The 27,815-nt window shown below is 38.7% G+C and overlaps 1 protein-coding gene across 1 annotated transcript in view; it reads left to right on the forward strand.

Moving 5' to 3' along the window:
- Positions 1-15,823, forward strand: part of EFEMP1 (EGF containing fibulin extracellular matrix protein 1) — a 54,484-nt gene extending 38,661 nt beyond the window's left edge. The window contains exons 6-11 of the mRNA XM_070932230.1: positions 1,688-1,807; positions 8,555-8,674; positions 9,555-9,674; positions 10,698-10,821; positions 10,911-11,106; positions 13,216-15,823. Coding sequence (XP_070788331.1) covers positions 1,688-1,807; positions 8,555-8,674; positions 9,555-9,674; positions 10,698-10,821; positions 10,911-11,106; positions 13,216-13,374 — 839 coding nt within the window. The 3' untranslated portion in view covers positions 13,375-15,823. The remainder of the gene's footprint in view (positions 1-1,687; positions 1,808-8,554; positions 8,675-9,554; positions 9,675-10,697; positions 10,822-10,910; positions 11,107-13,215) is intronic.
- The last annotated feature ends 11,992 nt before the right edge of the window (positions 15,824-27,815 follow it).

Below are 27,815 nucleotides of genomic sequence, written 5' to 3' on the forward strand. Positions count from 1 at the left end.
ACCACATCCCTTTCAATATATAGTATAGATGGCCATATATAAGTTTTTGCAATGAAATAAATAAATAAATGGACACGCGTATGGAAATAACAGGTTTGTTATTACTCATCCTCTGCAGCCAGCAGAGTGGTTGCATTCATGAGGATGATGAAAGTTGTAGTTATCACACGTGAAGGATAGGTAGCTGTGAAAAGCTACTACAAGGTTTAAGATGGAAAGCTTTTAAGAAGACTGTGCATTGAAATATTTGAAAAAAATAAGTTCAACATGTAGAAGTATGTAGAAGCACCTATTTTCAAATAATTAAAGCAGCCACGTGGTCTCTACGTGTTTATGCCTGCACATAAGAGAGTAGCTGCTAAACCAGCACACGGACATTGCAAATGACAGACCCAGACGCGTTACCAATTCAAAAATAGGTGCTTTATATGCTGTCTCATGCACTATGAAGCACGTATGTCAAATATTTTGCCCTGCATCTCTCTGACCACCTTGATTTTGGGGGATAATTTTAATTTTTGGTTTTAAAATCCTATGATTTTTCCATTCAATGTCTGAACTTGATGGATTTCAAGAGAACCCAGTCAGAGTTCAAACAGTGACTTTTGACTGAGATTTACAGAATGAACCCAGACCTAGCCCTAAAGAGCTGCTATAGGAAGGCCTCCTAGTAGGAAATTCCTTGTTACCCTCTCTGACCAGCAATACCACTCTGCGTATCAGTCTTTGGCTTTTTTTTTTTAAGGAGTATAGGTAGTCCTCGACTTACGACCACAATTGAGCCCAAAATTTCTGTTGCTAAGTGAGACATTTGCTAAGTGAATTTTGCCGCATTTTACAACCTTTCTTGCTACAATTGTTAAGTGAATCCCTGCAGTTGTTAAGTTAGTAATATGGTTGTTAAGTAAATCAGGCTTCCCCGTTGACTTTGCTTGTCAGAAGACCACAAGAGGTGATCACATGACCCCACGATACTGCAAACGCCATAAATATGAGTCCGTTGCCAAGCATCTGAATTTGGATCACAGGACCATGAGGATGCTGGAATGGTCTTAAGGGTGACAAACGGTCATAAGTAACTTTTTTTTAATGCTGTTGTTATTTTGAACAGTCACTAAATAGCAATAGCACTTAGACTTATATACCATTTCATAGTGCTTTACAGCCCTCTCTAAGCCATTTACAGGGTCATCATATTGCCCCCAACAATCTGGGTCCTCATTTTATCAACCTCGGAAAGATGGAAGGCTGAGTCAACCTTGAGCCGGTGAGAATCGAACTGCTGGCAGTCGGCAGAATTAGCCTGTAATACTGCATTCTAACTACTGTGCCAGCACGGCTCCTCTGTTCTAACTTGTAAGTCTGTTGTAAGTCGAGGACTACCTGTATATGGAAATTAGTTTCCACTGCCAATGTATTCTTAAAATTAAAGATGGTGTTGCACATAGATATTTTTCTTTGCAATATGCTACTTTTCTATTAAATTTTGGTTTAATGAAAAATGCATAAAAGAAAATCAAAAAGGAAAGTGAGGGGCACAAAAGAGGGTGTTTGCAGATATTGCTGCTCATCAGCTCCATGTATACAATTCCTATGATATAAAGATCATATGTGGCAGTTCATTCTTTTTTTGTAACTTCATTTTTGGAATTATTTTTAAAATATTTCTGTTCTAATGGCAACATAGACATTGATGAATGCACGTTCCCTTCCTTTTGCCACCATCGGTGTGTGAACAGTCCTGGTTCCTACCACTGCCACTGCAATGCTGGCTTTCAGTTAACACCTGACAACCGCACATGTGCCGGTAAGCACACTTCGGGACATTTCTGTAGAAATTGTCATGTTTAATTATTTTTTTTACTGTCATATTTTTTTGGTTATTAAAATGCCAAATGCATGGAATCCAATAAAGATAGCTATTTATGTGGCATATAAAATGGCCAGTCACTTCAAGAAATGCAATCATCGAAATACTTCCTGTATGTGATTTCATTTTTGTTCTTTTACAGAATAATAATAAAAAGAAAAGGTACTCTATATCAATAATAGTGATTTAGATTTAACTTAGCCTTTTCGTTAGTGTTAAATTTATATTTGTTTTAAAGTATTGCTATGATCCTGTCTTGGTGTGTATATGGTGCGTTTTTTATTTCAGTTTCAAATATCTTTCAGTTATGGATATTTTTATTGATTTTGTTATGAACTTTTAGGGAACTAATTGAAGAGTAGTTATAGAATGATAAAAGTAATTGCTAAAATCTCCCCCCCACACACGAATATCTTCACCCAAAGTAGTGTTGTAATATTAATTTTCCCAGAGTTCATAAAATTATTTCTGAAAAAGCTAACCAAAGGTTTCCAAAAGTGGGCGGGGTGGGTGGGGGTGCCAATGGGTACATTTGAAATGTTGAAAGTCTGTTGGGCATTTAAAGAAATGAGGAGATGGCTTTCCTCTTCCAAAAAAGGCAAACACAGAGGGCAGAGGGTTGCTCAGCACAAAACACCCAGATAGACTTGTATAATTACCTCCTGTATCTTGGTCTAATGCTGGGAACGATTGAGGGCAAAAGAAGAAGGGGACTGCAGAGAGTGAGGTGGCTGGATGGAGTCACTGAAGCAGTCGGCGTGAGCTCAAATGGTCTCTGGGGATGGTAGAGAACAGGAAGGCCTGGAGGAAAGTTGTTCATGGGATCACGATGAGTTGCACACAACTTCACAACTAACAACAACAATATCTTGCTCTAGCACTTGTCTCAGCTCATCTCAGTCTTAAACTGCCCTTTTTCCTATCAATGGGTGACTTTAGAGAATAAGTATAGGCATAAGTATAGGCGTAATTTATGAGTAAATTTAAGATACTTAGGAACAGTAGTGGGTTTTACTTACCTTTGCTACCGGTTCAGAACTGTGAGCATGATGACGTCCGGGTGGGTGGGCGGAGCCTCCTGCCGCCGCCGCTACTGGTTTATCCAAACCAGGATGAACCGGTTGAAACCAACCACTGCTTAGGAAGTTCCATGTCACATTGTATGAGAGTCAAACATTGGGAATATTTTGGATTGAGTATAATGGATATATCGAGCCAGTTTGATGTAGTTGGTTAAGGCATTAGGCTAAAAATCAGGAGACTCTGCATTCTACTCCTGCCTCAGGCACAAAGCCAGCTGAGTGACCTTGGGCCAGTCACTTTCTTTGAACCCCTAGAAGGAAGCAATAGCAAACCACTTCTGAAAAACCTTGCCAAGAAAACTGTAGGGACTTGTCCAGGCAATCTTCAAGAGTTGGCCATGATTGAATGGAAGAATAAATGGATATAATCACATGTAACATGGGAGTCTGCTTTCTTTATATCTGAATAAGGTATGTTGTTTTAGAAAAACTTTTTTCCATCCCAGTTCCATTCAGATGCTTGGATTTCAAGTCCGAACCTGTTATAAATGCAATTATTGGAATTGAAATCGTAGGGAATGACTCAAGACTTTCATAGAAATATAGTGCTCATCTAAATATTTATAAGCACTAATGTTAAAACTTATAGATTTTGAAAAAAAAATCTTCCATTCATTTAAGTAGAAGTTACTTTCTAGTCTACAAACTAAAACTAAAATATTTAATGAAAATGCCAACACTTAAAATTATTAATGTTTTCAAATACAGAGATAAAAAACTAACAAAAACATAAAAATAAATAAAAAGTAAATAAAAAGTGCATATATAAAAAGGTTACTCCCCTTCCCTCCAAACAAGTATAACTAATTTCAGTAACAACACTTAACAAAGTGTAATGTTAAGTTATATCTTAATGTGATAAATACATGTTTCCTTATAACCTGCATTTATCACTAATAAATTATTTAATTCTTATGCCTGACTTGTTGCATGGTTCATCATCTCAGGAAGAAATCTTATACTGATAATGAAATCTATACTTGCTTTGTTAAAAGTTAAATTTAATTCTGAAAAAGCTTTATTTAAGGATGTTCTATGTCCTCCAATAAAATAGCAGTGAAATACCAGAAATAATATATAGTCCTCCCTCAATTACAAAATATTGTGTCTTGCAGTTCTTCTTTACTATCTACCTATTATTAAGAAGCATGAAACAGACCTGGGGAAGAAATTACATGGACTTCATTTTCTTAATTCTCTTTATGAAATTGTCTATAACCTTTATGTGGACATTAACTTTATTATATATAACAAGCTTGGGGAATTTACAAAAAAAATTATACACAGAAAATTGTTCATGTTAGTGAAAAGTGGGCTTGATTTCTAAAATGTACATATGTAAATTTAAAATATATGGAGATCAGGGATCATGCAAATCTAATGAATATACATCAATTATGAAACAAAACTATTACTGCATTCTTATGGTTTTGAAATTATATGGTTGTTTGGCAAAAACCCAGACAGCAGGTGCTTAATTTTTATTACCGGTATATTCTTCTTTACTATCCAATAATATGTTTAGGCTAAAATCCAAATGTCTTAAACACTTAAAACTACATTACAGCTTAGTCAACACTCTTAAAATAGCAATTAAATTAATTAGTTTGATTAACATTTTTATTTAATTTAATTGAGATGACAATTAATTACAAAAACCAAATCACAACTTAAAAATTAAAAAAAAGTGATCATGACCAATTTCTAGCCCTCAGAGTTCATAATAATCTTAGTAAATCTCATGAAACGAGACAGGATTATATGGATTTTTGAGTTCCCAATTTTGTAGTCATGCCATATCTCATAGAGAAATTTGGGTGAAATTGAGGAAGATGATACCCAGTATACCCTGGTTCCCATTTAACAGAAGACTGCCATTTTACTTTTCATGAAAATATTTAGAATGCTATATCCCAACAAATTCTCATTTCAAAACATTTTTGGAAGTAGAAGTTATAGTATTTGCACTTCTTATTCTCAAAATCTGCCTTATTTTAGCTCAAATATAGAAGTAGAATAGAATAATAGAATTGGAAGGGACCTTGGAGGTCTTTTAGTCCAACCCCCTGCTCAAGCATTATACCATTTCAGACAAATGGCTGTCCAATTTGGCTTTGGTTATGTTTTTATCATAAACTTGGCAAGCTAGACTGAAGCAGATAAATAGATAGAAGGATACAAAAACTTAACTATAGAAAAACTAAGAAGCCACCACAAATGAATACCAAGGATTGATGTGTCACTTATTTATTGGGGTTGTATGCACAAATCCATAGCATAACATGCAAAATGTAATTTAAAATAAAAGCAATAACATGTTTGTGGTTGTGTAGGTATATATAAAATAGCCATAGTAAATAATGAAGATTAAAAAAACTAATCCTAGCAATTAAAGCGGCCCCCAGGGGGAGAGCCTTCTCTGTGGGGGCACCTACTATCTGGAACGAGCTCCCCCCAGAGATACGGAGGATCCCGGATCTGCGCACCTTCCGCCGCGCCTTAAAGACCTTACTATTTCACCAGGCCGGCCTGGCCTAATTTTCCCCCTCTTTTATAAAAGATTTTTAAAATTTTAAATATCTTTTAGTATTTATATATTCAATTTTAAATTGGTTTTAAAAGTTTGGGGTTTTAAATTTGTCAGGGCCAAAATTATTTAATTTGATTTTATTCTATTTTTTAAATTTTGTATTGCATGTATTTTTATTGTTTGGCTGTGCACCGCCCTGAGTCCTTCGGGAGTAGGGCGGTATAGAAATCTAATAAATAAATAAATAAATAAATAAAGCAATTAAAATGCACCATAAAATTCAGATTAATTACCTACCTACTTAATGTTATTAAATTCTATGAACATGATATTCTGTTAATATTAGTACTACAACATTTCAGCAGCACTTCAGTAGCTACATACAAAATGCCATTAGGCTTTCATAGGCTCATCCTTAACCACTTACTGGAGGGCACCACACTTGAAGCTAACCTGTTATTTTAAGAAGGTTGATCCATAATGAATGAGTGAAAAGCATTGTTAACTAGCTTCATGAAAATGTGAGTATGTTAAGACATTTTCCCATTAAGATTGCATTGAAAAAGTTGGTTCTGGTTGGAGAAGGCAACCTTGAAGGTATTTTGCTAAGGCCTTATAGGTGAAAACCAGCACTTTGAATTGCACTTAAAAGCCTGTTGGCAATCAATGCAGAGCAATCAATATTTCCCATTAAGCAAGCTTTTCCATTTGAATCAATTGTAACTTCTAGTGGTCTTCAAGTTCATATTGCAGTGATCTAGACCTGTGAAAATGGCGGCTTGAGAGTTACTATTGGTCTTCATACTTCAGAAAAGGGAATAACCAGTGCCCAGCCAGAGTTTAGCAAACACCTATCTAGCAGTAATTGCAAGTCCAGAAGGACTTCCATGTCACACACCTACTTCCTCATGTTAATACCTCCCCTCCAAGAGACACTACCAAAGCTAATTAGGGTTGCTTGGGTTCAACTTTGGTTGTTTCATCCCATCTAGTTCCTACCAACCTCCTAACACTGGGACAGATCACCAGGTCAGACAAAGTAGAGGGTTTTGTGCTTTTGTGCTTTCAGTGATGACTCTTGGTAGCTGTCTAGACAAGTTTCCTGCAGTTTTCTTGGCAATATTTCAGAAGTGATTGGTCATTGTCACTCAGGGATTTGTGCTTAAGGCAGGACTAAAACTCATGGCATCCTAGTTTCTACCATTTGCCTTAATCACTACACCAACAACCAATCCAACTTATGACCTCCCACAGTAGCTTCATGTACATATTAAACAACAGGGAGATGACAAAATCCTGCTACAGTATACAGTATCACACAAGATAGAAGCTATGTGGCTGTCCTTTTCTCCTCTTATCACCACTAAGTGAAAGCACCCACTAAAGAAGAACAGAGCCATTGCAAATCATTGCTCCAGTGCCCAATGCTGGCAGGTGGCAAAAATGATACAATTGTCAGTAATATCAATGCCACTGAAAATCCAGAAGGAATAGAACAAGAATACTACTTGCATCTAAATTCCAACAAAGGTTGATCCTTAGCATAGCCAGTGCCATTTCCACTCCATGGTGAGTCCTAACTAAAAAGCATCTAGCTAATCCTCTTCTACCATCGTACTTCGTAGACCAAGGGGTCTCCAACCTTGGCAACTTTAAGCCTGGCGGACTTCAGCTCCCAGAATTCCCCAGCCAGCAAATTCTGGGAGTTGTAGTCTGCCACGCTTAAAATTGCCACGATTGGAGAGTCCTGTGGTAGACTATGTTCCCACCATGTTTCGATAACTTTTCCCCAAAAGGTAATGTTGGAAACTGGTTTTTAATTATCCAAATTGCCTGCATCCAGCAAGGGCCCCTAAAAGGAGGGACAAGTCACAGCTTTCTTCAGGCTACAAGCACCATCATGCTCCGTCCTGTCCCCTATAGGATCCAATTAGGCACAGATATAGTCATGAATGGCAGAGGGTATGCTACATAGTGTCTTAGCCATTTTATCAGAACCTACAGGCCAAAAAGAGTCCCAGCTAATGCCACAGATGATATCTCAGCCTTTGTAGAGAGTAAGGAAGAAGACTGTCAAAAAATATTAAGGTATCATTACCTAGGCAAAAGGAGCTGAAACATTTTTCAAGTCCAAACAACAACATAACATTTGGAAGCAGCTCAGAAACATGGCTCTTTAATTCAGTTATATAAGAACTGAACTGAATATGAGGAGGAGGAGGAGGAGGTCAAGAACTTTGTAAGGTTCTGTTATTCAATCTGCTAACCAATCTTAATAAAAGTAGTTTTAGTCTTCCTGTGGTGTTCATTTCCTGGTGTGGTCTACTTCATATAGACCCTGCCCAAGAAGAGTTAAGATAGAGCAAATATAAGTGATTCTTTCAGCTAAATACTGGGCAAACTGGTGATGGACTAGGCAAAGAGAGGTGGGGCGGGGAGTTTGCTCACTTTTCCTAAGAAAGGAGCTCAAAATCATAACAAAACTGTTGGTCAACAGCCCACCACCACAATAAAGGAGGAAAATGAAAAGCTTTTGCCTCTCCTCCAATCACGGGGTAGACCTAACTATGGGGTTGTACCTATGCTCAGTCAAGTTTGGGTTTTGTGTTCCTCCATCATTGCTTTAGGTATCATATTTGGTGCTTCATCTCCAAGAAATCAAAGAAAATTGGGATGTGGTGAAAAGCCACTGATGTACACTCATGAGCTCTAGTTATTTTCTGTTGCCAGTAATTCACTACTCAATGAAACTATCAAACTGCAGGGAAATCCCCCCCAATGCTATGCTAGAAGTTATTCAGATCCATAAAGCACCGGGATCAACTTTATTTCTAATTATATAAGCCACTATTTGTATGCATAAAATACTCAGCCATTTTAATTTGGGGGAGGAAGCAAAACTAAGCAGGGGTAAATAATCTGCACTTGGGAGGCTGGCGTTTCATTCCCTGTCCATATAAACTGATTCAAAGTGAACAAGCATTCACAAAGTGAACAAAAAATATGGTGAATATGCTCCAAAATGGTTCAAGAAAAGATCAAAATGCCACATTTGTCTTGTTTTCTTCTCAGATATAAATGAGTGTGAGACCGGCAACCCCTGTGCCCAACTGTGCTACAATATAGTTGGTTCTTTCTTATGCCAGTGCAATCAAGGCTTTGAGTTAAGCCCAGATAGAATCAGTTGTGATGGTGAGTAGCGGTTCAGCTTGATGAAGTTCTCAAACAACAGGGATGGGAGGGAACCTTTTGAGTAGAACGTGTTCACTGTTAGTAATGTGCAAAGAAAGCATCTTGCAGGTTCATTTCTTCTCCTTCCTAATCAGAAGCTTTAATCTTGAATGCCTTCTTTAGGCAATAGTAATATTTCTTACACACAAACGCAAATGTAAGCACACTGGAGTCTTATAACCTAATTTGTTCATGCTATGATTTCAGTGGCATGGAAGATAGACGCTAATCTGGAAACTCCACACATGTTGAAATTAGTTTCCAGAATTCCCAGGAATCACCAGTTGAGAATTCTCAGAAATATGATTTTGGCGCATCTTGCTTGTTATTTCCTAGGGAAGAATAATTCTTCCATGGCAAAGAAATTATAGCATGAGCAAGATGAGTTAGAAGCAAGTAGTAAAAAGACCACTTCTGCACTTTGATTTTCCCACAAATATTGTACTGGGCTCCCACAGTACTGTATGTCAAAAAATAGACAATCCATATCATGGCTTAAAATATTTTGTCAACCAGACTAATATATTAGGCTCACATTCTTTGGCAAACTTTCGCAATTTAAAAAAAGATTTTAGAAGGCTGATTCTTTTACTAAAATCTTGCTCTTTGAAAGCTCTTTTTGCTTTCTGCTTGGTAGTAGTGATTCTATTCCTGTTCATGCACCTCATTCTTGCAGACAGATGCAATTTCCCTCCAAAAACTGTCAGAAAGCAGGAAGGAAGGAAGAACCATTTGTATTTTGCAGCCCAAGTAATGAAGATAATAGGCAAGGAACAAGTTCAGTGTAAAAGCAGATGCTGAACCTTCAATAACTGGCTTAGAAAATGCCTCTGTTTTGCAGATGTTGATGAATGTAGAGCTTCTAACTTCCTGTGCCAATATCAGTGTGTCAATGAGCCAGGAAGATTCTCCTGCGCATGTCCAGATGGATATCAGCTGGTCAGAGGAAGAAACTGTCAAGGTAAATTCACATATCCGCAAAAGTAATTATAATATTAATACTATTTTTTTAAAAAAATCAAATCATACAACTGAAAAATCTTTGCTTAACACAAAATGTTCCCTCTGTAATATAAAATCAGGGCTGTCAAACTCGCGGCCCGCAAGCCAGATGTGTCACACATTGCCCACCCCCACCCCCAGTTTAGCAAAAGTTGGGGGGAAGTTGTGATATGTCATGTGACACCATCATGATGATGCAAGTTTCACATCCCTGTATAAAATAAAACTCACCTAAGAGATGCCTGATTTAAAACAGACCTGGCAAAAATGTGCAACCAACACAGACCACTGATCACCTACAGCATATAGCATATTGAAAACCTAATTTGTTTTTTTGTCTAAGACTGCAAAAATCTGGGATGGGAAGGAGCAAGGAGAAATCAAGTAGGGTATGACTATTTAGTTGGGGAATCCCACTTAAAAGTAGATAAAAATATAGATGATAGAGATAGAGATAGATGTAGATGTAAATAAAAATAACTATAAGAAGCCTTGCATTTCTGAGATAGACTATGGTAGATGAAGAATGGGGCAACTCTTAGATCTCTGAGGTCTATTTTGTTTTTATATGTACTTCATGATCCACATACAGAAGCTACAATATGTGCAAAAGAGGGGCTAAGAAGATAGTTTGCAGACTGCAAGAAATAATTAAGTTCTAACTACTAAGATACTTTGCAGATTCAAAGATGCTTTTCAAATGGCAACGGGACTTTCTTGGTTTTTTTCCTTGAAAACATTTCACTTCACATCCAAGAAGTTTCTTCAGTTCTGACTAAATGGTGGGGAATGAAAAGAAAAAGAAAACACAAACCAACAAGAAAGTCCAGTTGCCTTTTGAAAAACAATTTTGAGACAACCGTAACCTGGATGTTTGAGAATTTCCATAGACATTTGCAGATTCAAGTTTATGAATAACTCCAGGCTCAAAGATTGCAAATAGCAGAATTGTAGAACTTTTTTCCTTTTTTTCCTAATATAGATATAAATGAATGTGAAACACGCAATGAATGTCGAGAAGATGAGTTGTGTTCTAATTATCATGGTGGCTATCGCTGTTACCCAAGAAATCCTTGTCAGGAGCCTTACGTGCTTGCATCTGAAAAGTAAGAGAAGCTATCAACAGAGTTCCAAACTGAACACCAGTTAGCAATGGAAAGAGTATGTTTTTCAATCATTGTGCTTTCTTTTACAGTCGCTGTATTTGTCCAGTGTCTAATCCTCTTTGTCGGGACCTGCCATATTCCATTGTTCACAAATATATGAGCATCCATTCAGAGAGGACTGTGCCATCTGATATCTTCCAAATTCAGGCAACCACAATTATCCCCAATACAATTAACACCTTCCGGATTAAATCTGGAAATGACAATGGAGACTTCTTTCTTAGAGTAAGTATTCTGTATGTTCTTCTGAAGTTTCTTTGATGCTGAAGATGGAACTCTGCAAATATAATACATGCCAAATTAAAGAGGCTAGAATCAACAGCTTCGTTATGAAGAACTCTTTTGCCCCATTGTGTCTTCTGATCACTACTGAAGCAGGGGTGAAATTAAAAAATTTCCCCTACCAGTTCTGTGGACGTGGCTTGTTGGGGGAGGTCATGTGACTGAGTGGGCATGGCCAACTCTACATCACTCACATCGAGGGGCTCCTCACCGACCCCTCCCCTCCCAGCCACTCCTTGTTGCGAATGGCAGGAAAATGGGGAGGAGAATATTCCTGCCTACCATCCTTCCTTCAGTCTGTGTTGAGATTGAGGAATGGATGACAGGCAGGAAAATCCCCTCCCCCATTTTCCTGCCTTTCACAAAAACGGCTCCATTCCAACTGCTCCCCCCCACCATCCCACTCCCTCCTGGGGACTACCTTAAAAGGACAGGCTGCAGCAGCTCCGTTCTGAATGGAGGGAGAAAAGTTAGCATTCTCTCTGCTGCATTTAACATTGAATTCTGGAATATCGAGCGGCTGGAAGAGGTGAGTGGCGACCGGCCGGGTGTGGGTTTGGCAAACTGATGCCCATAATCCCTAGAGGTTCGCCCGAACCAGTCCGAACTGGTAGTATTTCACCTCTGTACTGAAAAAATAATTCATGTTTTATGTTCTTCTGATTTTTTTACACAAAATAACTCTATTGTCAGATCTCAGAAATCAAAACACACAGTGATTCTTTAAAGCAAATTTCTTTATTGCTCCATACATTTATTTTTATTTTTTATTTTACTTCAAATTTATATACCGCCCTTCTTCCTGGGAACTCAGGGCGGTGTACAGCCAGATAAAAACACATAATATAAACATTAAGAACAGATTAAAAGGAAATATTTCAATTTGGCCAAAAATTTTTAAAAAAACATACAAATTTAAAATCATTTAAAAGGATTTGTTAGGCCAGCCTGGCTTGTTGGAAAAGGAAAGTTTTAAGGGCACAGCGGAAGGCACGGAGGTCTTGGATTCTCCTTATCTCTGGGGGCAGCTGATTCCAGAGGGTGGGTGCCCCCACAGAGAAGGCCCTCCCCCTGGGGGTCACCAGCCTGCATTGCTTGGCTGATGGCACCCCGAGGAGGCCCTCTCTGTGGGAGCGCACAGGTCGATGGAGGTTGTCAGTGGCAGAAGGCAGTCTCGGAGATAACTAGGTTCTATGCCATGGAGCGCTTTAAAGGTGGTAACCAACACCTTGAAGCACACCCAGAAGACCACTGGGAGCCAGTGCAGCTTGCGCAGGAGCGGTGTTATGCGGGAGCGCCATGCAGCTCCCGTAATTATCCGTGCGGCCGCATTCTGGACCAGTTGGAGCCTCCGGGTGCTCCTCAAGGGGAGCCCCATGTAGAGAGCGTTGCAGTAGTCCAGGCGAGACTATATAGACATATAGACAAATCTTGCGAAACTGAAATAGACTGCTAGCTACATCAAGAATATAGTCAGGGAGGTAATAGGGAGGGGCTGTTTTCACCCTCTTTCTCTCACATAAACTATCTGAACTGAGTTGCCTCTTACTCCTCTGGAATGCTCTCCCTCCCTCCTGGGAATCCAGACTACATTCCATCACATCTATATTGGGCTGACCCAGAGTTTCCCAGTGAACTTCCATGGCTGAAGGAGGATTGGAACCTGCCCTTGGTGGTCCTAAGTTTAACACCTTAACCATTACAATACACTGGATATATCTCTGTGTGTGAATATCTACATAGGAGTATATATACTCTGACAATGATTTGGAAGAAATGTTTCCAATCTCATGCAAGCATAACACATCTGTTATTAATTAAAGAAGCCATATTTTAGAGTTATTAAAATGACCTAAAGCTGTGGTCTCTTTCACACTGAAGCCTGAAAAAGGATGTGATTGCTTTAATTAATAGGAGAGAAAAAGTTGCACTCACACTTGTGTGAGGTCTGAAATATATTTTCTAAATCATTTTCACATAAGCACGTATCCTGGGAAATTATTTATGGGTGCATTGGCTGTACATGAACATTTTTTTCCTTCTTTCTTCCAGCAAACAAGCTCAGTAAGTGCAATGCTTGTGTTGGTCAAGCCATTAACAGGTCCACGAGAACATATCATCGACCTGGAGCTGTTGACAGTCAACAACATGAACTATCGGTCAAGTTCAGTACTGAGGTTAACACTTATTGTGGGACCTTATTCTTTTTAGTCACTGAAATTAAGTAATTTGCAAGCACCCAGAGCAACCAAAGAAGCTTTCTTTTGAATGAAGCACTTATGATTTTATTTATAGATTTTACATTGTGTTTTTTAAAAGAAAAAACTTTATTAAGGAAATCAGTAGTTGTAATCATGCTATTACACAATATAACCTGGATGTTGTCACCTGTTGAGAAACTGCACCTCTATCATACTTACAATAACTTGTACTCATTGCCATCCTATAGCATAGCAGCTCTTTTCTGAAAAAAATGCATGGAGTGAATGAGCCAAATTACATTCTTACTCAGCTCCTGCTTCGCTGTGATTACTAGAAGTTGTAATCAGAACATGAATAAGCTGTATACCTGTGTGGGAGTCTAAGCAAGCAGAAGTTCCAAATTCATAGAAACATCTTACTTCTGAAACATACATACTCGTTCATACATTCAGCAATCATAGCTGAGTTGTGGGGTTAGACAATAAATATAGTTTATGTAATTTCAAAAAAAAGCTTTCATACATTTTCAAAGTAACTTGGTAACTGACCTTGTTTTCAGTTGTGATATTCAGGGCATATGTGCAAGTATTTAACCCAATACTACTATAGTACCACTTTTATCCAGTGAAATAGTGGGTATCGTAAACCAGTATGCCAATCCTTTGCTTGCAATAGCTCCATTTATTTCAACAGAGGAAAATCAATCCACATCTGTATTTTTCTCTTTAAGTGGATGAAAAGCTGTTAAGAAAAAGGGTTTCACGTGTTCTTCACGAAGTGGCCCAGACCAAAAAGGGCCACATTGACAGTAAACTCAATAGGACCTTGATAGGAACTACATCCACATGGAGGGAAGTAAACACTGGGATACCCCAAGTAAACAGTGGGGTACCCCAAGATTTTAGGTCCAGTACTCTTCAATATCTTCATAAATGATCTAGACAAGGAAATTGAAGGGGAACTCATCAAATTTGCAGAGAACACTAGGCTGACAGGAATAGCCAAGACCCCAGAAGATAAGCTCAAGATCCAAAAAGATTTTGACAGACTTGAATACTGGGCCCTATCCAACAAAATGAAATTCAACATAGATAAAAGTAAGGTTTTACACTTAGGTAAGAAAAACCAACTGTATAGGTATAGACTAGCTGAAAATTTGGGCTTAATGCCAGTAACTGCAAGAGAGCTCTTGGACTCCTAGTGGACAACCACTTAAATATGAGCCAATGTGGTGTAGCGGCAGCCAAAAAAGCCAATGCAATCCTAAATTGCAGTAATGGATAGAATCAAGATCACGTGAAGTTCTAGTACTGCCTTAGTAAGAGCACATTTGGAATACTGCATCCAGTTGTCACCACAATACAAAAAAGAGTACAGAGAACAGCAACAAAAATGATTAGCGGGCTAAAATGTACGAAGAAAGGTTAGAGAAATTGGGTATGTCTAGTCTAATAAAAAGAAGGACTGGAGGGACATGATAGCACTATTCCAATATTTGAGGGGCTCCTACAAAGATGAAGGGGGTCAAACTATTTTCCAAAGCACCAAAAGGTAAGACAAGAAACAATGGTTGGGAACTAACCAAGGAGAGAAGCAAGAATTAGAACTAAGGAGAAATTTCTTAGCAGTGAGAACAATTCACTGGTGGAATAGCTTGCCTTCAGATAAGGCAATATTGTAGGTGCTCCATCACTGAAGGCTTTCAAAAAGAGACTGGACAACCATTTATTTGAAATGATATAAGGTCTTGAGCAGGGGGTTGGACTAGAAGACCTCCAATGTCTCTTCCAAATCTATTATATGTAGTTACTAAATGGCTACTGAATTAACTACCAGTGTCAGTAGTACATACGTATAAATGGATATACACATACAGTATAGCCATCCGATGCTCAAGATTCTAGATCCTATACCTTTCAATTCTCTCATGTAGCAAAACTAGGAAAGGAACCCTGCCAGTGACAGTCAAAATACATATTGGGTTTCACGGACAAATTCCTGCTTCATATGTGAAAGAATCACATATTTTCCTAACATAAGGGAAATGCAGCAAATCATGCCAATAGGGGAAAGTAAAGTGCTTCTAGAGGGGGATTCTTGAAGTACTGTATTCCTTCAGGGCCCTATAGTGGAATATATAGACTCTCCTCTGAATATTAACCTGCATATTAAGGACATTTGAGTAATGTATATTAGATAAATCCCTTGCTGTTGTTCTTTTAAAGTGCCTTAAGATTAAAGAAAACAAAGAATTTTTTTAGAGAGTTATTTGTTCTCATAGTGGAGTTTTTTTAAAAAACATAAAGATTAATAGGTATGATAAAAAGGAAATAGTTTGCACTTGGTGTTTCCTGAACAAAAGATACTAGGCAAATCTTTTCTACTTAAACATACCACTCGTTGATATTTTAACTTTTCCAAGAAAAATAGGACATAAGGAGAAGTATTTGCCAAACATTAGTAAGCCTCTCAAACAAAACAATAAAAAAATCATTTGGAGAAATCATTTTGTATAAGTATTATTGTTTGTACAGGGGCAACCGTTCAAGTCTCCAACAAAAGGATGGGGAGAAGTAGATACATGTTTGTATACTAAGATCTTCCAATCTAAAAAACAGCTGTTTTTGTATTATTTCTTTTTTTAAATCATGTTTGGCTCTGGTTTTTCTATTTTTAAATTTGAGGTCCAAGAGTTAGCTTCTTTTGATAAAGCTTTCTACAATATGACATTAAACTTAGTCAACTGATATATCTGTTTTATAACTCAGAATTGTGATTCTAAATGTATGGTGTTTAGCAAAAGAAAAGTGTAATAGGACCTCGAGTTAAAAGCATTCTTTTGTATTATGTAAAGACTTCTCTTGCTTCTTATCTAAAAATCATAACAAAGAACTCTTTGATGTACATTTTTCTAAAAAATAAATAAATAAAAGAACATATCTTTTAGTGGATTCATTTTGTCTTGCAAGTTATTTTAAGCTAAAGGACAGCTCAAAGAAACCAGATCAGTGGCTGGTGTATGTCATTAATTTTACAGGGATGCACAAGTTCATGCCGGCTATTGTCTAACTTTAATTTAGTAACAGAATTCATATTCTCATGTAAAGTGAAAAAAAAGTTATAAGGAGCATGGTTAGAAAACTATCTATTGAAGTATATCTACCTAAACATTTTAATTAAAAGAATCGTTAATACTCTCTAATAAAATATTGTTTCCACTAACCTATGCTCTGAATCAGTTCAGATTGTTGCTCTAATTCAGCAATAGGAAGCATGATGTCCATCACTTTAATGAACCTCAAAAAAAATAAAATAAAGATGGTCTGTACATCATTATTATGCAATTACATAACATGAGGGAGAAAAGCAGGCTGAAGTGGGGAAAAGGGGGGAATAAGAAATCAATGGATCCAAACAGCAGGTCCTAGTGAAGGGAGAAGCAAGGGAATGGCAGCATGGAAACCAAATGAACACCAGACGCTTCTGAGGGGAGAATCGGAGGTTGCTAAGGAAAGGAGGAACACTAGGCTGGGGGACAGCTGCAGAAAACCAATAGCATCCAGCAAAGAAAGTGGGCATTTGAGGGTCAGCCTGACATGAGGGAGAGGACCTGGGACTGATCTGAAGATAGTTGCAGAGATGGAAGGATGGAGGAGGAAAGCATTGAAGGTATATGATTGTGTAATATGGCAACTGATACACAAGGGATGAACATTTGGTAATGGATGTGCAGCCTTTATTTCAGCAGATGTTTGGATGCCTTTTGGTGTTTTGATTAAGATTTATTTTAATTTAGAAAAGTAGGTTACACCCATTTTTGCTTGTCCACATCCCACCTCCCCAATTTTCTATGAGACTTAGCTGCAATTCTCAGTTCCCTTAGGTTGTAACTCTGGTATTTTCAATGTGGCATTCCAAAACAGCCACAGTTTTATTTCAGGAATGGTCCTTAGCCCCAAATGGTGCCTTGAACTTTCTTAGAAAATAAAAATGTTGGGAGTATAGTGTTTGTTTAGAAATAACACCTAGAACATAGACAAAAAGCAACACCAAAGAAAAGCAGGGGGGCGGTGGTGGTATGGCTAGTGATTGTGACAACCAACACTCTGGTAAATTGGAGCTTTTAAACCCAATTCCCTTTGGCAGTCACTTTGTGAAGATGCCCACCCAGAACTACAGAATTCCAGATTTGTGCTGTAGCCCAAAAGGTGAAGGCTTTCTACAAATGCTGGGGGGAAGTGGTCTTTCTACCTTTGGTTCTATTTCTTCTCTATTCTTATCCCTCACCTGCTCCTCTGATAAACTGCAGCTGTAATCCTACCGGTAAATTACTCCATCTCTGCAACATATAGGAAAGGAGGAATAACAATCGATATATGAAACAACAGGGCTCTGAAAGTACCGAACTGCACAATGGTAATCACATTTTAATATGTTTTAATATTGCTTTAAGCAATATTCATGTTTAGATTACAAATTACTTTGAGTGCCCTTATTGTTTTGTGATTATGCAACTTGGTGCCCTCTAGGTTTTTTAGATTACAGCTCCAAAAAATTCTTGTCCCTTGCATTATGGTTGCTTGGGGGGAGTTGTCACTTAAAAATCTGGGTGAGCCTTTTGGGCTTCCACCATACCCAAAACCCATCTTTCAAAGGCAGTTTGAAGATCATTTGCAAAATAAATCAGTTCCACCAATATCATGGGATCAGTTACAGAGCTGGTTTTAGATTAGCACAGGCTCCTCACATGAGGATGTCCTTGTGGCTCATATTCTAGGTTGGAATGGAAAGAATATGCATCTTCAAGTAGCAGATAAAATGTGGCTCTGTGCTACTTACTCCTTTAAGTGATTTAAGGAGTATGTGCAATTGACTTGAAATCTGCTCTGTGCTTGCAACTGTTTTGAAATAACATAAAATTGTCCCTAAAGTACAGCATCTTCCCAGAAACCTGGATCGTGTCAGTAAAAATAAAACTCTTGAGTAAACAAGTCTGCTGTGGGCATAGTAACCAAGTTCATTCACTCTTCAGGACCACCTGAACATGAGTCCAGTGGGATTATTATGTTTGGACATCTTTAAAAACAGGAGTTTACTGTTGAAATCCATCACCATAGTAGCAGGCAGTTGCTTATGTTTTGAAAAGGCCAACCACGTTTCTAACTTTATAGCTCTTCAACTCAAACACAGAACAGCTGCTTCACTGATCATATGCTATGCGTATGGGGGCCCACTAGGGATAAAGGCAACTCTTCATCAAATAACATTTAACGCCCTCGCATTTCCATCAAAAACCATAAACTCTGCTAGATGGCAAATCTCCACATTTCCCAGGTGGGGTAACACCTGCCTGATACAAAATTAAAGCACACAGCATCTGGTTGCTGTGGAGGGGGAGGAAAATCTCATTTCATCTGGCCCACAGAACAAATTATGGCTGCTAGTGAAAGGAGAGAGGGTAAAAAGTCAAATGCTTTTTATAGTTAGGCAAAAACAGATGTTAAATGGAGCTGTTTATCTTGTATATACTTTATGTATATGTTAAAAAAGACAGACCCTTTTAATAAAATACGAGTTCAAATTGTCCACAGTTCAGAATAGTATTCTGAGCATTGCACAGTTAATAATTTGGGTAATATATTTCCACCCACCATCACTCTTGTCCCAATCATTACTAGTGGACACAAGCTGAACAGGATACAATAGAGGACTTTTCCCAGCCCTTTCTGTCCCCTTACTCTCAACTATCATAATTTTCAACCAGTAATACTGAGAACGTTGAGAAGTGTGATCTCAATACATGTAAAAAGCATCTGAATGCAGGACTTCTGGGTACAGCCTATGAACACCCCTTGTCCAATAGTCTAGATTGAAAGATCTTGTCAAAGTCTTTTTACTACTCTTGTGTCCCAGCAGCACCAATCCTGGTATCTTCTATAGCAAAATAGTAGAGTACATTGGTCACCAATTCCACTTGAAGAATGGAATCTTAATATAATAGTTGCATGCTCCATACACACATCCAGGACCTTGCCCATGCAAATAGATTTATCAGTTTGTTTAGTGAAATGCCAGCATTTCTCAGATTATGTTTCATTTTTAATTTCCTTCTGGAAGACAATTGGCAGGTAATTCATATTTTCCATGTGGCAATGGCATTCCTAGCATATTTGGGCCCTGAAGCTGATGGGGGGGGGGCTAAACAACAGCTGTAGGAACAGTAACAGAATGCAGGCTGGTCCAATCACACTACTGCCAGCCTGCCTTTCTCCATCTCAGTTGCATTTCTCCTAGCAGCTGTTTGATGTGCCGGCAGCAGTGATCCAATTTCTCATCCATGACCACCATGTTCTGGATAGGATTCGGACAATGTAGCTCATTATTGTCTGTACCTGGAGTACAGCACACCCACTGCCCTGCCTTGGTATGCCACTGCAGTAAATCTATATTGTAAAACAGCAGTTCAACATTGCTGGTCTTTCTGTGCACTATATAGATAATCCTTATTTAATAACCACAACTGAGGGCAGCAACTCAGTCAGGGGTGAAATCCAACAGGTTCTGACAGGTTCTGGAGAACCGGTAGCAGAAATTTTGAGTAGTTCAGAGAACCAACAAATACCACCTTTGGCTGGCCCCTGAGTGGGGAGGGACTGGAGATTTTGCAGTAATCTTCGTCTGCCACACCCACCAAGCCACGCCCACCAAGTCACACCACACCCACTATTATTTTTAGTAAAAAAATTTGGATTTCACCACTGAACTCAGTCATTAAACAAAGTAACTGCTAAATGAAAATGGGTCTGTGTTTATAATCTCCCTTCAGATTTCCTTTCCTTTACTGACCTGCAAAGACTGTAAATGTGAGGATTGGTGGTAAAGTTGCTTTTTCATCACTGCTGTAAATGCAAATGATGATTAAACAAAGCAGTCGCTAAATGACGGCTACTTGCACTGCCAAATTGTTGGTGGATTGCATTCTGTCACCCAAAGGAGGCAATTGTGTTACTTAGAAAATCTTCCACTTAAGGGTATAGGGATTTTTGCTTTTAAAATATAAGGTTAGGTCAGGTTAAAATAAAAAGTCCATTGAGTACTGTGAAGATATCAACAATGAGATTAGTCACATAGCAGTGCAAAAATGTTTTTGAGATTGTGGAGGGGGTGAAGCCAGCAAGTATGTGGAAGTACTCTGTGTCAGAATAAGAAATACAGTTACGTACGGTGGGCTGATTGAATGGAAAAAATGGATAAATGTGAGCCCAGAAAACAAATGTGCAAACATAGCCATTTACTTAGGAGCTTCTGGGGAACCCTAAGGAATTACTGTACTAAATTACAAAACACACCCACACATACAGACACACTTTAAATGTTTTCCAAATATATTAAGGGATATTGTTAAAAACAAAGGACATAGGAAAGGGGGAAGTGGTCTTGATTTGTGTCTGAATGAAAATCAACTAGGTAGACTAATCTGACATATTCTGACTTTTATTAATGGAGAAAGTAAAGTATCAGTAAAAGGCAAACAAATTCAGAAATAAGTGTTGCACTTACTGAACAAGTCTTCCACATTTCTGAATATTAACTGCTTTTTCAGTGGCTTGTTGCATCTTGGTTAGGGTATTTAATTGGAATATATTTGGATATATTACTATTATTACTAAACAGCCAACGAAATGCTGTCCAGCACCATGGGCCCTGTATTAGCTGAATGCACACCATTTTAGAAGTCGCTTAGGGAATTCAAAACATCCGAGGCAGATACTTACATGTTTTAATTGCATCTTGCAGAAACTTCCCAAATTCATTGCAAAGCCAGTACCAACTTGATTAGTGAAACAGAGTTCAGGCTTGTCAAGTGAACATCTGGGCATGACTTCCTGGCCCCAGATAATTGTGACTCTGTGTGCATGTGTATGTGTGCATCTATAATCCTTCCAAAATTCAATAGGGATGTTTTTTAGAAAAATTTTTTGACTTCAAATGATTCCTATGAAAGACTGCAACCAGCCATTTCATTCCTGTCCAATCAAGAACTGAGCTTTATATCTTAGAGTCCTTATCTTTTAATCCTAATATTTAATGAGGCTATTTTGTGTTTTGAGAGCTAAAAAAAACCCCACAAACAACCATAAAGATCTGGCAAAGGGACAGAGTGGGTAAACATGAAGAAACATGTTGAGGACTTTACTGAGAGGCCCGACTGTTTTATTCTTCCCCAAGTCATGAAACTCAAAAATAGAAACATGAAACTTTAATGGGAAAGAAGAATTCAGTCTTTGCTCTGGAATGCTTAAAAGGGGGAAGCCCTAAATTATCCAGTGCAATCTTCAACCAAGCACTACATTTCATGGAATTTAGAAAAGTCTGTTATAGAGCCAGAGATCTATTTATTGTTTTTCCCTCTGGATTTTTTTTTATAACCATCCATAAAGTTTTCTTTTGAACCATGTTCACATAGTTCTGTCAGCAAGGCAGTTGTAGAGGTAAACCAGGAAACTCCCTTGTGTGTTCACAAACAAGGAATGCCTGATGAAAATACACAGATGTCTTGGAGAAGACAACCCTGGACTTTGAAGAGGTACAGAATGGCCTCATAGCAGCTTATTGGCTGGGAGATGACCTATACCTTCCAAGAGATCAGCTAAGAATCTCCATTGCCTGTTCAGAACACCATCACTGTTTATGACATTAGATGCAAAGCATCGGCATCTTCAGCCAACCAAATGATGAAATGTACATTGCACCAATCTTTCATAACTGTGTTAGTGTTACACACAGGAACATAAGAGGTGGAAATTATGTTGTGACACGCATTTCAATATGTGCTCCCTTCTCCTTCATGGATTCCTATGTAAGAATGGACATGTAAGGCCACTGCTCTGTAGGACAACGTTTTTCTATCAAGGGCTACATCTCCTCAGAGATCAAGATTTTGAGCCTGTATGCCAAATTCCAGTGTGATTAAAGCAATGGGGAAGTACAACAAAATGGATGTGAGATACGCATCTCCGGCATCCACTTCTTTCTCCTGTAGCAATGTATGAGGAAAGGAGAGACAGGTTGTCAGAGGTCTGAATCAATTACTTTATGGGGTTCTCCAAAACCCATCCAAACTTATAAAAGCCACCATATGTTTGAATGGTCATTGAATAAGTGGTTGTTAAATGAGGCTCACCTGTAGATGCTATTCCCTGTTAACCCATATAAATTATTATTATTATTATTATTTATTTATTTGATTTGTATGCCGCCCTATCACATTAAAATAATCCAAACCCCATTGGCCCAGGCTGGGCAGTTTGAACAGCCATGTTTTTAATTCGCGGAAAGTGCGAAGGTCAGGGGCCAACTGGAAAGCTCTACTTCTGGGGGTCGCCAGCCGTCATTGTCTAGCTGATGGCACCCTGAGTAGGCCCTCCCTGTGAGAACGCACCGGGCGATGGGGAGCTGTTGCTGGTTGCAGATGGTCCGACAGATATCCTGGGCCTAAGCCATGAAGGGCTTTATAGGTAATCACCAGCACCTTGAATTTCACCCAGAGGGCAACCGGCAACCAGCAACCTGGAGGGCAACCGGCAACCGGCAACCGGCAAATCGCGCAGGAGAGGTGTAACATGGGAGTATCGGGACCCTCCCATCACAACCTGCGCGGCCGCATTCTATATCAGCTGAAGCCTCCAAGTGGTCTTCAAGGGCAGCCCCAAGTAGAGAGCATTGCAGTAGTCAATCCGGGAGGTGACTAGCGCATGAGTAACTGTGCGTAGGGCATCTCGGTCCAGTTAGGGGCGCAACTGGCGCACCAGGCGAACCTGGACAAATGCCCCTATGGTCACGGTTGTTCACTATAAATACAGTGAAGCAACACCATTTTGCATATACTTCCAGGTTCTATAGCCAATTGCTGCCAGAATTCCCTTGCAATACTTATTGATTTGAGATCTTTAGGAATTAGAATAAAATTGACAAGAATTTTCCTAGCTTCTCCTTCTAGCCCAAAGGACAGGAAGAATGATACATCAGTTTTCTGTAAGGCTGGTAATCCGTTGTCCAAATATAGCCTAGCTGACAGATATAGAAACAAATCCAATCTCTAACCAGGCAACTCACATTGATAGAAGACCCTTTTTTGGGAATCTTATGAACATTTGATTTGAAAGAATTAGGCATATCTGAGTATGTAGTCTGGATATAGTTTGCATATATCAACTACATTTCTAGAAAATAAACAGGCTTAATCTATCAGCCTGTAACACAATAATGTCTATTTAGCAGCCTGTACTACAACAGACTTCACATGAGATAAACCAAACTTCTTTGATTTATGCCATTGCTATAATTATTTCATCACCCAAATGATATAAATTGATACAAATTATATTTTCATGTTATCATTACACAAATGACATGAATTGATGCAAATTACATTATCTGCACAATGTGCATAATGACATGATACAAATTATGTGAACTGATAGGATAACACACTTCCGTATGCAACAGGTATTCGTTGTAAGAGGCTCTCCATTTGTGTGATAAAACTAGGTTTCATTGTAAAAAGATTTTCTGTGACCTTGGAAACAAGCATGCAAACACAAAAATACACATAAGGAGAGTTTAGGTCAATCAATACTTCCATTCTTTTGTGGGTTTTTTAAGGTTCCTAATTTATCATTTTACAAATAATGATCCCATCCAACCCAGAACAGCCAAGTTCAGATGCCAAGTTAGTTCAGTAGCATGTAATACTCAAGGATTTTGGCTAATACTGTGACTAATTTGGAATGATGTTATTAGGTATTATAAAAGAAACAAGATTTCAGGCATAATCTGAAGACATATTCATCTAAGCAGAATTTTTCTGAAGCTTGAAGGCTTATGAACCATTTGGGAAAAAAATCCAGCAAGATCAGTGACAAATTTCTAGGTTTACAGAATGGATCCTTTGTGGATCACTCTGTCCAGGAATCAATGGATGCATATGATACTTAACAGCCTAAAAGTAAAGTATCTTTTGCATTAGACTAAATATGTAAAAGCTACATGGAGACCATACAGTTTTCTTGGCAACAGGATAGAAGTGGTTTATTGCTGCTTCTTTAGATGTGTTTCTGCATTCTACTCTAACCCCAGTGTTCCCTGGAAGTACCCAATCAAAAGCCTAACCAGAATCCACTTTGCTTACCTTCTAAGCCCAAACAAAGTTATCTATGAGCAGTGACTTGATAATATGAACAGCTGTTTGTGGTTGTGATTGTTACCTTTGAGTCAGTGTTGACTCTTGGCAACTGCTTGGACAAGTCCCTGCAATTTTCTTGGCAAGGTTTTTAGAGGTGTTTGTCCTTGGCTTCTTCCTAGACTGAAAGAGAGTGACTGGCCCAAAGTCATCCAGCTGGTTTTGTGCCCAAAACTAGGATTAGAATTCATGGTCTCTTGGTTTCTAGCCTGATGCCTTAACCATTAAAAAGGCTGGCTCTTTTTAACAGTTTAGGGCTCTTCTAATGGCACAGAGCAGCTTAACATTGATTTCTCTTTGCTTCTGGTTTCTCCACCCTTTGGGCTTAGAGGTAAACCAGCTGAAAAGTGATCTTCCTCTTGATTAGCCAGCAGCATCTTTTCTCTTTTCTTAATGTTGCCCACAATCAGTAAGGACAGCATAATTGTTGCAGTGACCAAATAGGAATCGGCAACGAGGAAGCTGAGTTTAGAGATTCAGTAGTTCTGGATAGCACTGGAACTTAGCAGTTTAGCCACCTCGCAAGTTACCTAATTGACAAGTGGTAGGAAAACAAGTCATCCCCAATGCACTTCATGCTAGAAAAGTCAGAATGAAGGATACAAAATTTTTCCTTCCCACCAAGGGCAGTCTAAATAACCATGGCCAATCTAATAGCTACAGGAACTGCAGCTGCGTGAAGTGGACCCAACAAAATTAATTGCTAAGGGGAACAGTAGTAACACTCATTGCAAACCCTCAGGAATAATAAAAGTAGTAAAAACGACAAACAAATGCTACCAAGCGGAAGCAGCAAACTATCCCTCACTCCCTTAATAGATTTAATTGTGACATAATTAGCAGCATCCACCAAACAGAATTGGTTCCTTTGAACCAGTTAATATCACCATTCTGGGCAGAAAAAGATTAGGGTGTTTTCAAGAGACTGCAAAAACTATTATTAAAAAAGATCTAACGTTCTTTGTAAAAAAAAAATTGTAAACCTGTGTTGACAGGAAGCACAGCTAAGATCTGGTCCTGGGAAATGCCAATCAGGAAATACAAAGACAGATATCTTTGTGGAGGCCAGATGCCGAGTTCCTTCTGAGGCTCAAAGCAAAATCTCACAGACAAGTTTCTAATAACCAGAGGAGAGGGCACATAGATAGTGCAGTGACCAGTGTGGTCGGTGAATTCCTTGGCAAAAGTTGAGCTCCCCAGCCAGGTTCCAGGCAGAGATTGTGACCAAGGTACTGCTACACTAGCCAGATGTAGATGTTGTTATGCCCATCAAAGAGCTGAATAAGACTAACTGGCTAAAAGGAAAGTTGGCATGGATGCAGATAAGTGGGCCTGTGGCTGGTCAATCCATTCCTCTCTGCTAGCTGGTAAATGCTAGCTCCTTCTTTGGGTTTCCTGGCAAAGCCAAGATAGTAATAACTCTCACATCATGTGGAGGGGTCAGGGAATAAACAAAGCTTCAGTTTGGGGAAGGTAGAAGGCTGGTTCTGCCTGGCAGCAGTCATGCCAATTGAGAATTTCAGCAATGTCTCTTTCGAAGGGGCAACTTTTAGCCATGCTGCTCTTTTCCTCACACAGAGAACTCTGTACAGCTGATTTTAGGATAATACAGGCATCCTGATACTGTTAAATAATTTTACATTTCTATCAAACCCTCTGAAGCTGGCAAGCTGAGAAAGCAACAATCATGTGAATTTCTCAATTACTTATAGGGTAATAGAATCTTGAAATCTTACCAAAGTAATTCCCTGCAGAGTTTACAACTACTAAACTCTTTACAACTACAAGGGTAATTAAGGCAGAGCTATTATACTACATATAAATTGTACAGGGAAATTTCTGTGGTGGATTTTCAAGATGTTTGAGGAACTTTTGTTCTTTAGCATGGTTTGAATCTCAACTAATCAATTTAAGGCATTTATGGACAAAAGTTTTGGAGTTCCACACTGCAGATTTACAAACCCTAGCATTCCTCACCACATGTCACACGGACTGGACTCCATCTATTAGGTACTGATTCAGTGGGATAAACCTATTTTCTATTAATACAGAAAGAAGTAAAATAGCTATTTGTTCATTATTTCAATATCATGTTTAACTTGATAACATTCTTTCATCAAGTGGTGGGATTCAAAAAATTTTACTACCGGTTCTGTGGGGGTGGCTTAGTGGCCATGACATGGCTTGGTGGACATGGCTTGGTGGGCATGGCAGGGGAAGGATACTGTAAAATCTCTATTCCCTCCCCAATCCAGGGGAAGGTTACTGCAAAATCCCCATTTCCTCCTGATCAGCTGGGACTCTGGAGGCAGAGAATAGATAGGGGCAGGGCCAGTCAGAATGTTTACTACCGGTTCGCCGAACTACTCAAAATTTCCGCTACTGGCTCTCCAGAACTGGTCAGAACCTGCTGAAACCCACCTCTGCTTTCATCCCTCTTTTTCTGTATCTTCTGGAGACGTTCGTAAGATTTATACATGCATGAGAAGAAATTTCATGCCTTCTCTTTTGGTAATCTGTCATTCAAACTATATCCCTCCCTTCTCTTAAAACCATACCCATGGTATGAATCTGCCCTAAGAAAAGTACAGGCTTGATGTGTTCTACCTTTGTTTGTGGCCTGTTGTGTTTGCTTTTTAGTAGTTCCTATTGACATGCCCAATAGTTAAATTTTGAAAAGGAGAACAGTTTCCTATCATCTTTCAGTCCCACCCTGCAGAGTGGAGGGCAAACATTTTTGCCTGGCAGGTAAGATTTATGAACTCTCTGCGGGTCTAACAAATGGCATTTATATTTTGGCACATAGTTCAAGTGGCGGGTTTGGATTGGTTTATATTGGAACCAAAAAGCAAACCTCTTTCCCACATCTCTGTTCCTGGTCTAATGAAACAAAAGGGTTAGGCAGAGACGATGCATGTGTTTGTTTAGCTTATCATTGTAAATTATTGCTCTTTTTACTTGAGCAATTTAGCTTCGTATTCCAGTTTCAAAGGGATACAAGGCCTCATTCAGTTATTGTATATGTCTTTATTCTGTATTGTTTATCACTTTGCCCTGTTTTTGCTTGGTGTTGTATTTTGTGGCTAATTAATGCAGTAGCTTTCAAATGCCCATGCACTCAGCAGAAGAGAGGTTTATATAATATTAACGATATCTCCTGAGAATCTGAAGCTTGGATATAATGGCAGGTTTAAAGGAGCCACCTCGG

This window comes from Pituophis catenifer, unplaced genomic scaffold (assembly GCF_029215685.1).
Source record: "Pituophis catenifer annectens isolate HBS135680 unplaced genomic scaffold, rPitCat1.0.hap2 SCAF_1, whole genome shotgun sequence".
NCBI classification, from domain to species: Eukaryota; Metazoa; Chordata; class Lepidosauria; order Squamata; family Colubridae; genus Pituophis; species Pituophis catenifer.